Source organism: Carcharodon carcharias, chromosome 1, assembly GCF_017639515.1.
Source record: "Carcharodon carcharias isolate sCarCar2 chromosome 1, sCarCar2.pri, whole genome shotgun sequence".
NCBI lineage: Eukaryota > Metazoa > Chordata > Chondrichthyes > Lamniformes > Lamnidae > Carcharodon > Carcharodon carcharias.
The window spans coordinates 244,516,693-244,530,739 of record NC_054467.1 but is presented as its reverse complement, the minus strand read 5'-3'; the positions used below and the strand labels follow the sequence as shown (position 1 = coordinate 244,530,739).

The window sequence follows — 14,047 nt, the reverse complement described above, 5'->3', positions numbered from 1 at the left end:
TAGATCTTGAACTCCCTCCTCCATCCCCACCTCCTTTCTGTTTCTTCCCACTTCCTTTTGTTTTTTCCAATAATTTATATAGATTTTTCTTTTCCCACCTATTTCCATTATTGTTAAATCTTTTATGCCCACCCCACCCCCACTAAAGCTGTACCTTGAGTGCCCTACCATCCATTCTTAATTAGCACATTTGTTTAGATAATATCACCACCTTCAATGCCTCTGTGTTCTTTTGTTCTTTTGTCTGTGACATCTTTTGATTATCTGCTTTGATCACTGTTTGCTTGTCCCTACAACCACACCACCCCCCCCACTTCTCTCCTCCCACTCAACACCGCCCCCAACCTTAAACCAGCTTATATTTCACCCCTCTCCTTAGATTCACTCAGTTCTGTTGAAGGGTCATGAGGACTCGAAACGTCAACTCTTTTCTTCTCCGCCGATGCTGCCGGACCTGCTGAGTTTTTCCAGGTAATTCTGTTTTTGTTTGTAATGATTTAATGTTCCTTTCTGATGAGAAAGGCCCTTAAAAAAACTAACTACACTATTTCTTTTATATTTAGTGATTTATTTTATTACACAAGTTATGTCAGTTAGGAATTACACAACACTGCACATGTGAGCTACAGCACTTCAACATGTACATTTTTTATTTTCTGTGTGAGAAATGTCCACAAGAACCTAATTCCGGTTTTCGCATTGATTCCTGCAGGAACCTATGACTCACTTAAAGTCGATCCACTTAAAGTTGTAGTTTTAAGGAATGCAAACACAACAACACTGTAAGTGGAAACATAACGGCCCAGAATGTCCATTCTCTAGGTGGTCGTGCCCCAGATGTACCCCAGAAGATACGCTGGGGGACCCCGCCCCCAGACATCCCCACTTAAGGACTGCATAAGAATTGCCCGGGAAGTTTAAACTTCCAATGGGCAATTACCCTGAGCCTGGAACCATCCAATACTCCGGCTCCCTTAGCAGAACAGTTACCCAGGAAAAGTTGGAAGAATTAAAACCACTTCTAATTCATTGACCTCCCTGACCCCACACTGGAACTCCTCCGACTACACCCCCCTACCCCTGACTCGCCTTCCAACACCCCCAACTACCCCCTGACTACAGCTCACCCCCGACTGCCCCCACCCACCAACTACACTCTCGACCACTCAACTACCCCCCACCTCTCCGACAACCTTCCCGAACCCCCCCACCCCAATTACCACCGACTACTTGCCCACCCCCTGACTACCCTCTCAAACGCCCGGCTATGCCCAGCCCCAACCACCCCCTACTCCCCAATTCCACCCCTCCCCCGACTAACTCCCGCTGCCACCCCCCCCCACCACCACCCCCGCCCAACTGCCTTCCAGACAGCTTGACTAACCCTCACCCGTGGACTGCCTTCCCGAATCCCTGATTATCCCCTCACCCCACCTCCCCTCCCCCACCCCGACTACACTTGCAACCACCCTACCGACAGCTGACTAACCCCCACCCTTCCCAGCTACCTTCCACATGCCCCCTGACTACCCCCACCCTCTCTGACCACTCCCACAACCCATCCTGCACCCCCCCCCCCCCACCGTGATCCATCCTGCCCACCGCCCACCCGACCCATTCTACCCACCAACCCTCCCCCCCCCCCCGCCAACCCCCACCACCATTATACCCACTTTACCTTACACGCTTACCCTCTTCCTGACTTCTCAAAGTGACATTGGAACAAAGGAACTTTTAAACTTAACTGGTTTCCGGCAGCTTGTGCCGTGAAAGTCAGGCTGGTTTCCTTTCCCCTGGCACTGCTGCCCAGCTCTGGAAAGAATCAGGTAACAGGAACGCTGCACATTTCTCACCGGGCCCTGGGTTGGAAGGTCAGGCGAGAGATGTGCAACTCTCGAACAAGGGAACCGAAAAGGAGCGGAGTGGCAATCGGACTGTGATTGTCACTCCTCAGAACTGCTGACCCAAAGTGATGGGTTGTTTCTCTTTCGAAAGCTTCTAAACTTTTCTTACAGACACTTCCTGCTCCTCATTCTAACCACTCTCTGAGTGAAGAAATTTCCCCTTGCTTCCCTACTGGATTTATTAGTAACTATCCCGTATCAGTGGCCCCCCCCCCCCCCCCCCAGTTTTGAATTCTATCACAAATAGAAGCATTATCTCCACATCTACCCTAAGTTTGGTCTATTTCCTTACACAGTTGCCTACATTACAACAGTGTCTATCTTTCAAAAGAACTTCCTTGTTTGTGAGACACTTTTTAACATCCTGAGGGTGTGTAAGGTGCTTTACAAATACATGTTTAAATGGATACAATTTTGACACTTGGAAGTGTGCAAGCTGGGCCTGAGACATTTTAATGTTAAAACACAGAAATTCACGGTAACCCTAAGCAATCACAATGTTAGTCATCTAACTTGATTACCAGGGATCTGATGGCATGAAAGGTTATCACCTGGCAGCTACCTGTACTATGGGCCAGATTTTCGCTACTGAATGGGTAGCTCAAATCAGGAAATCTCTTGACTCAGCAGACCAGCCTTCAATTAACAGGCCCCATTAGACCCAATTTTCACTCCTGGGGAGGCTGAAGCTCTATTGATTCGGGCCTGCTGATCTCTGAAGCAGATCCTAGAATACCACAGGGGAGGGCGAGTGCTAAGACAGGGTAGTTAGAGGGCCTGCTTTGGTTCTCTAGCTCGTCACCCTAGTTGTTTTAGAAGATGTTAGGCCCTCTACCCTTCGCCCTTCACACCCCTCACCTCACCTCACACACCCACCCCTCATGCCCCCTCACACGACCCATGGCCCCTCCATGTGAATGCATGTCTCTCACCCATTCCCCTATACCCCTCATAACCCCCATGATTCCTCCATGCCAACTTATGGTCCGCAACCAACACTCCATGCCCCTTTTACCTCCATGTCATCTCCATAGATACTCACTCAGTATCCACCTTGGGCAAACGTCAGGTGCCACGTGGAGATGGAAAAGAAACTAAACTTATTACAATCTAACATAGCTCTCACTCATGCAAAATTGGTAGCACAAAACAACTCCTATTCATAAAACCCATTCAAAGTTTTTATATCTCCTCAAGTGGCAAATTTCTTATAAAAAAACACATAAACTTCTATTTAGTCCCCACATCAAAGACAATTAATCCTTTAATAGCCTCTTTAAACTGTCAATAAAACAGTGAACTCAGAAACCTCTGCTGAGATAGTTTTGGATTTTGAAACTCAGCCAAGCATTCATAATGGCATAATAACAGCCCATAAGACATAGGAGAAGAAATTAGGCCATTCGGTCCATCAAGTCTGCTCTGTCATTCAATCATGGCTGATAAGTTTCTCAACCCTATTCTCCCGCCTTCTCCCCGTAACCTTTGATCCCCTTACCAATCAAGAACCTATCTATCTCGGGCTTAAATACACTCAATGACCTGGCCTCCACAGCCTTCTGTGGCAATGAATTCCATAGATTCACCACTCTCTGGCTAAAGAAGTTTCTCCTCATCTCTGTTTTAAAAGGTCTTCCCTTTACTCTGAGGCTGTGCCCTCGGTTCCTAGTCTGTCCTACTAATGAAAACATCTTCCCCATGTCCACTCTATCCAGGCCTTTCTGTATTCTGTAAGTTTCAATCAGATCCCCCCTCATCCTTCTAAATTCCATCGAGTATAGACCCAGAGTCCTCATATGTTAAGTCTTTCATTCCTGAGATCATTCTTGTGAACCTCCTCTGGACCCTCTCCAGGGCCATCACATCCTTCCTGAGATACGGGGCCCAAAATTGCTCATAATATTCTAAATGTGGTCTTACCAGAGCCTTATAAAGCCTCAGCAGCACATCCCTACTTTTATATTCTAGTCCTCTTGAAATAAATATCAACATTGCATTTGCCTTCCTAACTACTGACTCAACCTGCAAGTTAACCTTAAGAGAATCCTGGACTAGGACTCCCAAGTCCCCTTGCACTCCAGATTTCTGAATTCTCTCCCCATTTAGAAAATAGTCCATGCCGCTATTCTTCCTACCAAAGTGCATGACCTCACACTTCCCCATGTTGTATTCCATCTGCCACTTCTTTGCCCATTCTCCTAACCTGTCCCAATCCTTCTGCAGCCTCCCAGCCTCCTCAATACTACCTGTCCCTCCACCTATCTTTGTATCATCTGCAAACTTAGCCAGGATGCCCTCAGTTCCTTCATCTAGATCATTAGTGTATAAAGTGAGAAGTTGTGGTCCCAACACTGACCCCTGCGGAACTCCACTAGTCACCGGCCGCCATCCTGAGAAGGACCCCCTTATCCCCACTCTCTGCCTCCTGCCAGACAGCCAGACATGCTTCTGACACCATGGGCTCTTAACTTACTGAACAGCCTCCTGTGCGGCATCTTGTCAAAGGCTTCAGTCCTTGAGAAATATCAACAAGGAACTCTATTGAAACTGCATGCCCAGATGGTAATTTTTTTTCTAATCTTTACCAGAAGGCATGTCGATCAGTTCAATACACAATGGTTTTTTTAACTCTCACTGATAGCTTAAGCCTTTTTATTCAAATTTAAGGAGCAGGGGATTTAAAATACTTCAAACCAAGACATTTAATTAGAACTTCTCCACCCTTCAAGATTGTCTGCTCCATCAATTTGTGACTCCCACATTGCACTTAAGGTGCTTGGAACAGCCACAGTGGTGTCTGTTTGGAGTCAGCATTAAGTTCAAATGGCCATGCTGAGTTTAGGTTTCTGTCTTGTGTGAATCATGATCCATCCCTTCCCCTGCTGGTTAAAATTCGATTTTTCAGAAATGCTTCTTCCACATCCAGGTCTGGTTGGTGAAAATCCGATGCTATGTATATACTCTGAACTCCCCAGACCAAAACATGCACTTGAAGCTGTTTCAGCCCTCAGAAACATGGGTGGACAATGGGGGCTGGAGACTTTCACATTCCTGAGCCTGAGACTCCAGAATACAATCTAGACTGACACTCCAGTAATTGAGTGAATGCTGCATTGTCGGAGATGCAGTCTTTCAGTTCACAAGTGAAACCAAAATCTGTGTCTGCATGTAAAACAGGATTTAATTTAAGTAACAAGAAATATCCCAGAAATTGCTGCAAATCAGGAAATGGAAGGGAGGGAGGAACTCAAGAAAATTACAGTCGCCAGGCAAGTGGTACTGAGCAAATTGTTGGGCCTGCGGGCTGACAAGTCCCCGGGTCCAGATGGACTTCATCCTAGGGTCTGAAATGAAATAGCCAGTGAAATAGTTGACGCATTGGTTTAATTTTCCAAAATTCCCTAGATTCAGGGAAGGTTCCATTAGATTGAAAAATGGCAAATGGAACTCTTTTATTCAAAAGAAAAGAAAAAACTATAAGTCAGTTAGCTTAGTATCTGTCATAGGGAAAATGTTAGAAGTTTTTATTAAAGAAGTTATAACAGAGCACTTAGAACAATTCAATATAATCAGGCAAAGTCAGCATGGTTTTATGAGAGGGAAATTATGTTCAATCAATTTATTGGAGTTCTTTGAAGAAATAACATGTGCTGTGGATAAAGGCAACCAGTGGATGTACTGTACTTAGGTTTCCAGAAGGCATTTGATAAGGTGCCACATCACATTGCGAGAAATAAAAACTCATGGTGTAAGGGGTAACATATTGACATTTTCTGGTTGGCAAGATGTGATGAGTGGTGTGCCACAGGGATCAGTGCTAGGGCCTCAACTTTTTACAATTTATATAAATGATTTGGATGAATGGTCTGAAGGTATGGTTGCTAAATTTGCTGATGACACAAAGATAGGTGAGAAAGTAAATTGTGAAGAGGACATAAGGAGACTACAAAGAGATATAGATAGGTTAAGTGAGTTGGCAAAGATCTGGCAAATGGAGTATAATGTAGGAAAGTGTGAAATTGCTCATTTTGGCATGAAGAATAAAAAAGATATATATTATCCAAATAGTGGGAGATTGCAGAGCTCTGAGATTCAGAGGGATCAGGGTGTTCTAGCTCATGAATCGCAAAAGATTAGTATGCAAGTACAGCAAGTAATTAAGACATAATAGAATGTTAGCATTTATTGTGAGGGGAATTGAATACAAAGGTAGGGAGGTTATGCTTCAGTTATACAGGGCATTAGCGAGCCCACATCTGGAGTACTGTGTACAGTATTGATCACATTATTTAAGGAAGGATGTAAGTGCATTGGAAGCAGTTCAGAGAAGGTTTACTAGACTAATACCTGGATTGGCTGGGTTGTCTTATGAGGAAAGGCTGGACAGACTAGGCTTATACCCATTGGAGTTTAGACGAGTAAGAGGCGACTTGATTAAAACATCTAAGATCCTGAGGGAACTTGACAGGGTGGGTGTGGAAAGAATATTTCCTCATGGGAGAATCTAGAACTAGGGGTCACGGTTTAAAATTAGGGGTCACCCATTTAGGACAGAGATGAGGAGAATTTTTTTCTCTGAGGATTATGAGTCTTTGGAACTCTCTTCCTCAAAAGGCAGTGGAAGCAGAGTCTTTGAATAGTTTTGAGGCAGAGGTGGATAGATTCTTGATTAACAAGTGGGTGAAAGGTTATTGGTGGTAGGTGGGAATGTAGGGTTGAGGTTACAATCAGATCAACCATGAGCTTATTGAATGGCAGAGCGGCCTACTCCTGCTCCTAGTTCATATGTTCATATGTTCATCTGTTTAAAAGAAAACACTCATGTTTTTAATTCTTCAGATAAACTGCAACGGTTTTACAATCAGTGACCAACGTGGGTTGCAAGCTGTGGGTGTCGGAATATTTCCAAACCTGTGCCTTGTGAATCATGATTGCTGGCCAAACTGCACGGTTATATTGAACAATGGCAAGTAAGTAAAAAAAAAAGGATAATTAGAATGAAGGGGTAATTATAGTTGCATGAGTGTTATTTTTCTGGGGAGGGTGAATGCAAATTGATGAGTCAAATGTAACATGATTTTTACTGATTATATATTAGACTGCTGCTGTATTATGTTTTACTTGGCATTAACAAATAGTAGTAAGTGAATTGCAGGAATATAAGAATACTAGTTGGCCATTCAGCTCTCTTGAGCCTGTTCTGTTGTTCAATTAAATCATGGCTGATGTGTATTTCAATCCTCCCAAATTGCCATAACCCCTAATAATCTTGCTCAGTTCTCTGAACCTAAGACAGGTCCAACCCAGAGCACCACAACCAGGGCAAGGAGGCAGGTCCCAAATCCATCCCAGCTAGAACAGGAATCAAACCCACGCTGCTAGCATCAATCTGATCCACATCAGCCATCCAGCTGATTCAATTCACAGCCTGCCACCCTAGCTCAGGAGGTAGCACTCTTCCCTCAAAGTCAAAAGGCTGTGGGTTCAACTCCCACACCAGAGAGTTAAGCATAAAATCTAAGCTGACATTGAGGGGGTGCTGCACTGTTAGAATGTCCGTGTTTTAGATGAAATGTTAAACCATGGACCTAAAGGAATCCGTGCACTACTTTGAAGAAGATCACAAGAGTTTATGCCTAGCATTGTGGAAAATATTTATGCCTCAACCAATATCACTGGAAAAAAGTCATCTGCTTTTATACCATTGCTGTTTGTGGGAGCTTCACCTGTACAAATGGCTATGGTGTTTCCTAAATTACAGCAGCAACTAGAGTTCAAAAGTACTTCATTGTCTTTAAAGCCTTTTGAGACATCATTAACAGGTGCTGTACACATGCAGGACTCTTTTCTTTCCTATAAGCTGTTGTTAACTAGCTCCTGTCATTGTTCATACAGGAAAAGGCAATGGAGAAGTGGTATTGTCATTGGACTAGTAATCCAGAGACCCAGGGTAGTCCCGCCATGGCAGATGGTGGAATTTGAATTCAATTTAAAAAAATCTGGAATTAGGAGTCTAATGATGACCACGGAATCATTGTCGATTGTTGTAAAAACCCATCAGGTTCACTAATGTCCTTCAGGGAAGGAAATCTGCCGTCCTTACCTGGTCTGGCCTACATGTGACACAAGACAATGTGGTTGACAAGGGCAATTAGGGATGGGCAATAAATGCTGGCCTAGCCAGTGATGCCCACATCCCATGAATGAATTTTTTTAAAAAGGCTGTCAATAGGACAAATAGAAATAGGCCCAAAGTGAATAGCTAAGGAGGAGTGCAAAAGTTCCACTGGCATAACAATGGGACCTTATTGAAATGGGAAAGGATCCTCCCTCCATTTCAGCTTTGTTGGGCTCACAGACAGCCTGTGTGACAGGTCTGCTTCCTTCCCACAAAGAGCTGGCTGTAACAGAGTTGCACTTTGTGAGATTCCTGGGGTAGCCTGGAGTCACTCACACCAAACAAGTCCTACGTAGGTCATAGCTTTTTACTTTTGGGGGCATCACAGTTTTTTCTTTTATTTCATTCTTGGGATAGGGGTGTCACTGGCAAGGTCAATATTTGTTGCCCATCCCTAATTGCCCTTGAGAAAGTGGTGGTGAGCCACCTTCTTGAACTGCTGTGGTCCATGTGGTGTGGGTACACACATAGTGCTGTTAGGGAGGGAGTTTCAGGATCTTGACCCAGCGACAGTGAAGGAACGGCGATACATTTCCAAGTCAGGATAGTGTGTGGCTTGGAGGGAACTTGCAGGTGGTGGCGTTCCCATGTATCTGCTGCTCTTGTTCTTTCTAGGTGGTAGAGGTTGTGGGTTTAGAAGGCCCTGTCGAAGGTGCTATGTACATCCTGTCCTGATGTTTTTGTCATTCAGCATTTTCATACAGGGGTCACAGAACAATTGCTGTGAATACTGAGGCCCTATTCTAGGTGCTACATTGGTGAGCTCAAAAACTCAGCCAATAGAAATGATGAGTCCTCAGGGGTTCTCCAGATCTATGGGATTCAGTAGCACACCACTCAGTGTTCATTTAATCACATAGACTTCACTGAATCACCGGTAAATTACACCACCTTCCCTCATTCCGTGAGACAGTCATCTGGGGAATTCGAAAACATGTAAGGCGGGGTGGGGGGTGGGAAGTTGGGTGGGATTGAACAGGTGGGTAAGGCCTTTCAGCTGTCAAAGTGTCAACCTTGACCTCCTAGCTGGCTAAAACTTCTGTTTATTACTGGTGATGTGGGTAAAAGTTAGCTGGCTCAATAGTGATAGTGCACTGGACTAGGGCCTAATAAGCTCGAGTTTCAAATACGAACAGGATCATTTATTCCTTTGAGGCGAAACAGGACCTTTCTGAAGTATTTGTCACCTTGTTACTGTACTTGGCTAACAAGGCTGATGACCAAGCAAGACAGGCCAAGCTGTTATTGGGTGGAGACAAGATAGGTTGCTCAACGGGGGCAGATATTGCCGAGAAGACAAAACCCAACTTCTATATTAGATTGACCTCAGTTCTATTTATTCACAGTTTGTATCATTCTGGGCATTGATGTTTATCATTCTAATACTCCCCTGGACCACTACTCTCCACAAACCTGAGCTCATTTCAAGCCTGTATCCTAACTCGCAACAAGCCCCCTTCACCCATCATCCCTTTTGCTTGCTGACCTACACTGGCTCCCATTTTTGCAGGGCCCCATCTTTAAAATTCTTGTCCTTGTTTTCAAATCCCTCCTCGAGCCCTATGACCTCACCCCACCCTCACCCCTAGATTTTTGCCTTCCTCCAATTCTAGCCTCTTGAGCATCCCTAATTTTAATCGTCGCATTACTGGCGAACATGTGCTCAGCTGCCTAGGCTAAAAACTGTGAAATTCCCTCCCTAAATCTCTCCACCTCTCTACCCCTCTCCTCCTTAAAACCTGTCTCTCTGACTAAGCATTTGGTCACCTCTTCTAGTATCTCTTTATGTGGCTCAAGGTCAAATCTTGTTTGATAATCGCTCCTGTGAAGCACCTTGGGACATTTTAGTACCTTTATGGCGATTCTATTAAATGTTGTTGAGCGCGATTTATTTATTTCTGTTTTTGTAGTGAAATGTAGTTTTTTAATTTTGTTTTACAGTCGTTCTGCAGTTAATTCAATGTTTCACACACAGATGAGGTGGGTTGCACTGCGATTGACGCCAATTTTTCTTTCCTTCCTCTTCCTGTTTGACATTAACTCTGCACAGTGTTCACTAAATAGGAGATGTAACGATTTCTGCTTCTTCTGAGCTTAATCCTTCCAAATTAAAAAAAACCCCGAAAAAGTAGCAAGAAATGAGCATGTGATCAGGGTGCAGATCAAAACAAAAAAATAATGATAACATTTCTCAAAGTGGTGATATTGGACAGCAGGGCAGTCAGCATCTGAAGTAGTGAAAGGTCTTAATGTTTGATATGAGACGTGACAACAGATTGGAGAAGCTCATTAATGGAGCTGACTGAAGCAAAGGGGATAATTTAACCCCCGCCCCCACCCCAAAACAAGTAGGATAGGATTAGATAGGAAGCAAAAATCTTCAAACTTGAACACTCTGGTTTTAACGGAGACATACTGAGGGGCAGGCAATCAATTCACTCTCAGGAGGCAGGTTGGTCAGAGAAACATTTTAGGAAGGCTGTGTGCCTTTACTTTAACATTCTTTCTATTTTTGACATATGCTGGCCACGCTTCCCAGGCCTTTGAAAATCCAGCAGGTAAAAAGAGGCGAGAAAGACTGGGTCTATTAGCTAAGTGCCTTTTAGGCACTGCTTGTGGGCCAAGAGGAGCAGAAGAGTTACCTACAGACCCAACAAGCAAACCTGTAAACTTCCCTTTCCTTAGCAAACTCTATGACCTTCCCCAGTCTCCCCTGATGAGCCCACTTTTGAGCTCCCCCTCCCCCCTGCACTGCCATTTCTCCCATCGATATCCCCTATAATCTGTCAACATGCAATCCAAGCACACCCAACCAAGATCTACTGCCCCACAGCCACGTTTGACTCCCCCACAATTACTACCCCCAACCATGTTCTGCCTTCCCCACAATAACCATCTCCCAACTACTCTACCCCTCCACAATTACTGACAACATCAACCATGCTTGACTCCCCTCACAATTCCCAAACCCCTTCCCCACTTGTTCCCCCTCACAATTACCAACACCCAACTACCAATCCACAAGCACCAACCTCTCACAACCACACTCTCACCCCTTGCAATTTTTGACGACCCCTCCAACCCTATTCTACTCTCCCATCATGGTCAACACACCTTTCCCATGATTACTCCCTTCATCCCTGCCAACCATCATTCAAGCTCCCTGTTCCTGGGCTGAAGTCTTGCCCCCTAGCTACATCCTATTTGATAGGCAGTCAAGCCTGTCAGTTAAGCTGGCTCTTGGATGGGTAACCCCACAAACCCTGGAGATATAATGCTAACCTCTGGGTTTCTCAATCGTAACTCTTCCCCACTGCTGCAAATCCCCACCCCAGCATATATTTATAGGGCCAATGAAGTGGAGGGGAGAACAACAGGTAAAGGTCCAGAGCTTAGCTGCATTATGAGTTTACTAATGTACTTACATTGAATACAGAGCAAATAAAAAATTGGGAAGAACGTGCCAGGACAGAGTTGGATTGCTATGAACAGTTTGGGTGCAATCACTATGGAAAGAGTTACAGAATGCAGGTTCTTTTGGTTGGTGCCAGGGATTGGAAGCTTTGATTGATAGAGTGCAAAAGCAAAAAAGCTTTGCTAATCCTTAATAAAATTACTGGTTAGGGCTTAGCTGGATTATTGTGTCCAATTCTGGGCACCACACCAATGTTCCCTTTAAACCGTATGGCTGCACAGCAACCTGAGCTGGATTGGACCAAAATCTTTAGTTCCCATGGAGGCCGTGCATAAGATGGTCCCTTTAAGATACCATGCATACGCAACCGCACAAAAAAAAATAAAGGTGCTGTGCACTTAAACTGCCCGTGCACTCCAAAAAAACAAAATGAGAGGGTATCATGTTGCAAGGAAGGATGTTAAGACTTAACGAGGGTGCTAAAGAGATTTGCTAGAGAGGTAGCAGGGAAGAGGGGTTTCAGTTACGTGGAGGAATTGAGACTATTGTCCTTAGAGCAGAGAAGGTTCAGATGAGGTTTAACTGAGATGTTCAAAATCATGAATGATTAGGATAGAGTAAATAAACTGCCTCCAGTGGCAGAAGAGTCAGAGGACTTAAGATTTAAGATGGTTGACAAAAGAACCAGAGGCAACAAGAGGAAACTTTCCTTTTAATGCAGCAAGCTGTTATGATCTAGAATTCCTGAAAGAGCAGTGGAAGCAAGTTCATTCGTAACAATTTAAAAGAGAATTTGATAAACCCTTGAGTAGAGAAAAATAAATGCTGGGCTTTGAGGAAAGAGCACGGGACTGGGACTAATTGGTTAGTTCTACCAAAGAGCCAGCATGGGTACAATGGGCCAAATACAAATTCTATGATTAGGGCAGGTTTGAGATACTGAGGGTTAGTTCTAACCTAACCCTCCTGGGTAGTCGATTCTATTTCCAACCTGCCAGATTTTAAATGACATTGAACTGAATGTGAAGTTGGGCAGAGTTTCAGAGGGGTGGGTAGGGGTTGCATAAAGAGTCAGTCAGTCCAATACAGCTAGTTTTCTACCAGGCAGTTAGTGTCAGGGCCAGGGAGCAGAGAAGGCTAAGAAGAGCTTTAATAGATGTTTTAAAATCTATTGAAAGTTTCGTTGGAATGAATAGGTGCCGGCTATTTCCTCTGGTTCAGTCAATGTTGGGAGAATGAGTTGTCAGAGGAGGTTCACGAGAATGATTCCATGAACGAAAAGCTTAACATATGAGGAACGTTTGAGGACTCTGGGTCTATACTCGATGGAGTTTAGAAGGATGAGGGGGGATCTGATTGAAACTTACAGAATGCTGAAAGGCCTGGATAGAGTGGATGTGGGGAAGATGTTTCCATTAGTAGGAGAGACTAGGATCCGAGGGCACAGCCTCAGAGTAAAGGGAGGACCTTTTAGAACAGAGATGCGGAGAAACTTCTTTAGCCAGAGAGTGGTGAATCTATGGAACTCATTGCCACAGAAGGCTGTGGAGGCCAGGTCATTGAGTGTATTTAAGACCGAGATAGATAGGTTCTTGATTGGTAAGGGGGTCAAAGGTTACGGGGAGAAGGCTGGAGAATGGGGTTGAGAAACTTATCAGCCATGATTGAATGGTGGAGCAGGCTCGATGGGCCTAATAGCCTAATTTCTGCTCCTATGTCTTATGGTCTATGGTCTTATGGTCTTTTGCTATAGGAAATGCTTGAGGCGGATATCATTAGATTGAAGGTAAAAGTGGAAAAATGTTTCAAGCAGAGGAAGGTGTAGGGTTATGGGTGAGAGGTGCAGTGTGACTTTTTTTGATTCCTTCTAGCACAGCTACAATGGGCCGAAGGCACTCTTTGTTGTAAAGGTCTGTGGTAGCATACCATCATCTGAGGTAGATGATTGTTCAAATATCATTAAAATAGTTTTTGAGCCCTATCTTTCTAGTTCAGATGTTGACTGTTATGTGTGTTCAGTATATATGTTGAAAACTCTGTTTTTAATCCCACACCTGCCCCCAAGAGAGAATGATAGGATTAACATTTTGTGTGGGACCAAAACATTAACACTCCAAAAATTAACCTATCTTATCCTTTTAAATGCTAACTGACCTTGTCTGTAGTAATTTCTAGCCCTTTATAGAAAAATAAAAGAATTGTTGCATCCAGGTTGCCAAATAAACCCACAATGTCTCACTGTTCATCCATCCTCACCACTGACAAATGCCCAGCTTGTTAACAGGGCTTTGGGGTGTTCTGGACCACACGTACATGTCTTAGTCACTAGGTTGTTTGTGTCAGCATACAGACAGCATCATGTATTCTTTGGTACATTATAGTACATGAAAGGTGCCACATAAATGCAAGTTCTCATAACTTTGAAAGCACAATGTAAGTGGACCTTGTGCAGATAATCTTGACTGGCACTCCATTGTGTGGAGGTAACACGTTGTTTGGGACAGGTGGCTGCCTTCACAGGAGGTATTAACGTTGAGTTCTGCCCCAGGC

General features: G+C 44.2%; 1 protein-coding gene across 2 annotated transcripts in view; it reads left to right on the top strand.

Annotated features, from left to right (window-relative positions):
* LOC121281837 (histone-lysine N-methyltransferase Smyd1-like) overlaps positions 1-14,047 on the top strand; it is an 82,897-nt gene that overhangs the window by 43,402 nt on the left and 25,448 nt on the right. The window contains exons 4-5 of one of the 2 annotated variants that reach the window (XM_041194882.1): positions 6,744-6,874; positions 10,024-10,062. In XM_041194882.1, coding sequence (XP_041050816.1) covers positions 6,744-6,874; positions 10,024-10,062 — 170 coding nt within the window. The remainder of the gene's footprint in view (positions 1-6,743; positions 6,875-10,023; positions 10,063-14,047) is intronic. The other variant, XM_041194889.1, reaches the window with a different exon arrangement.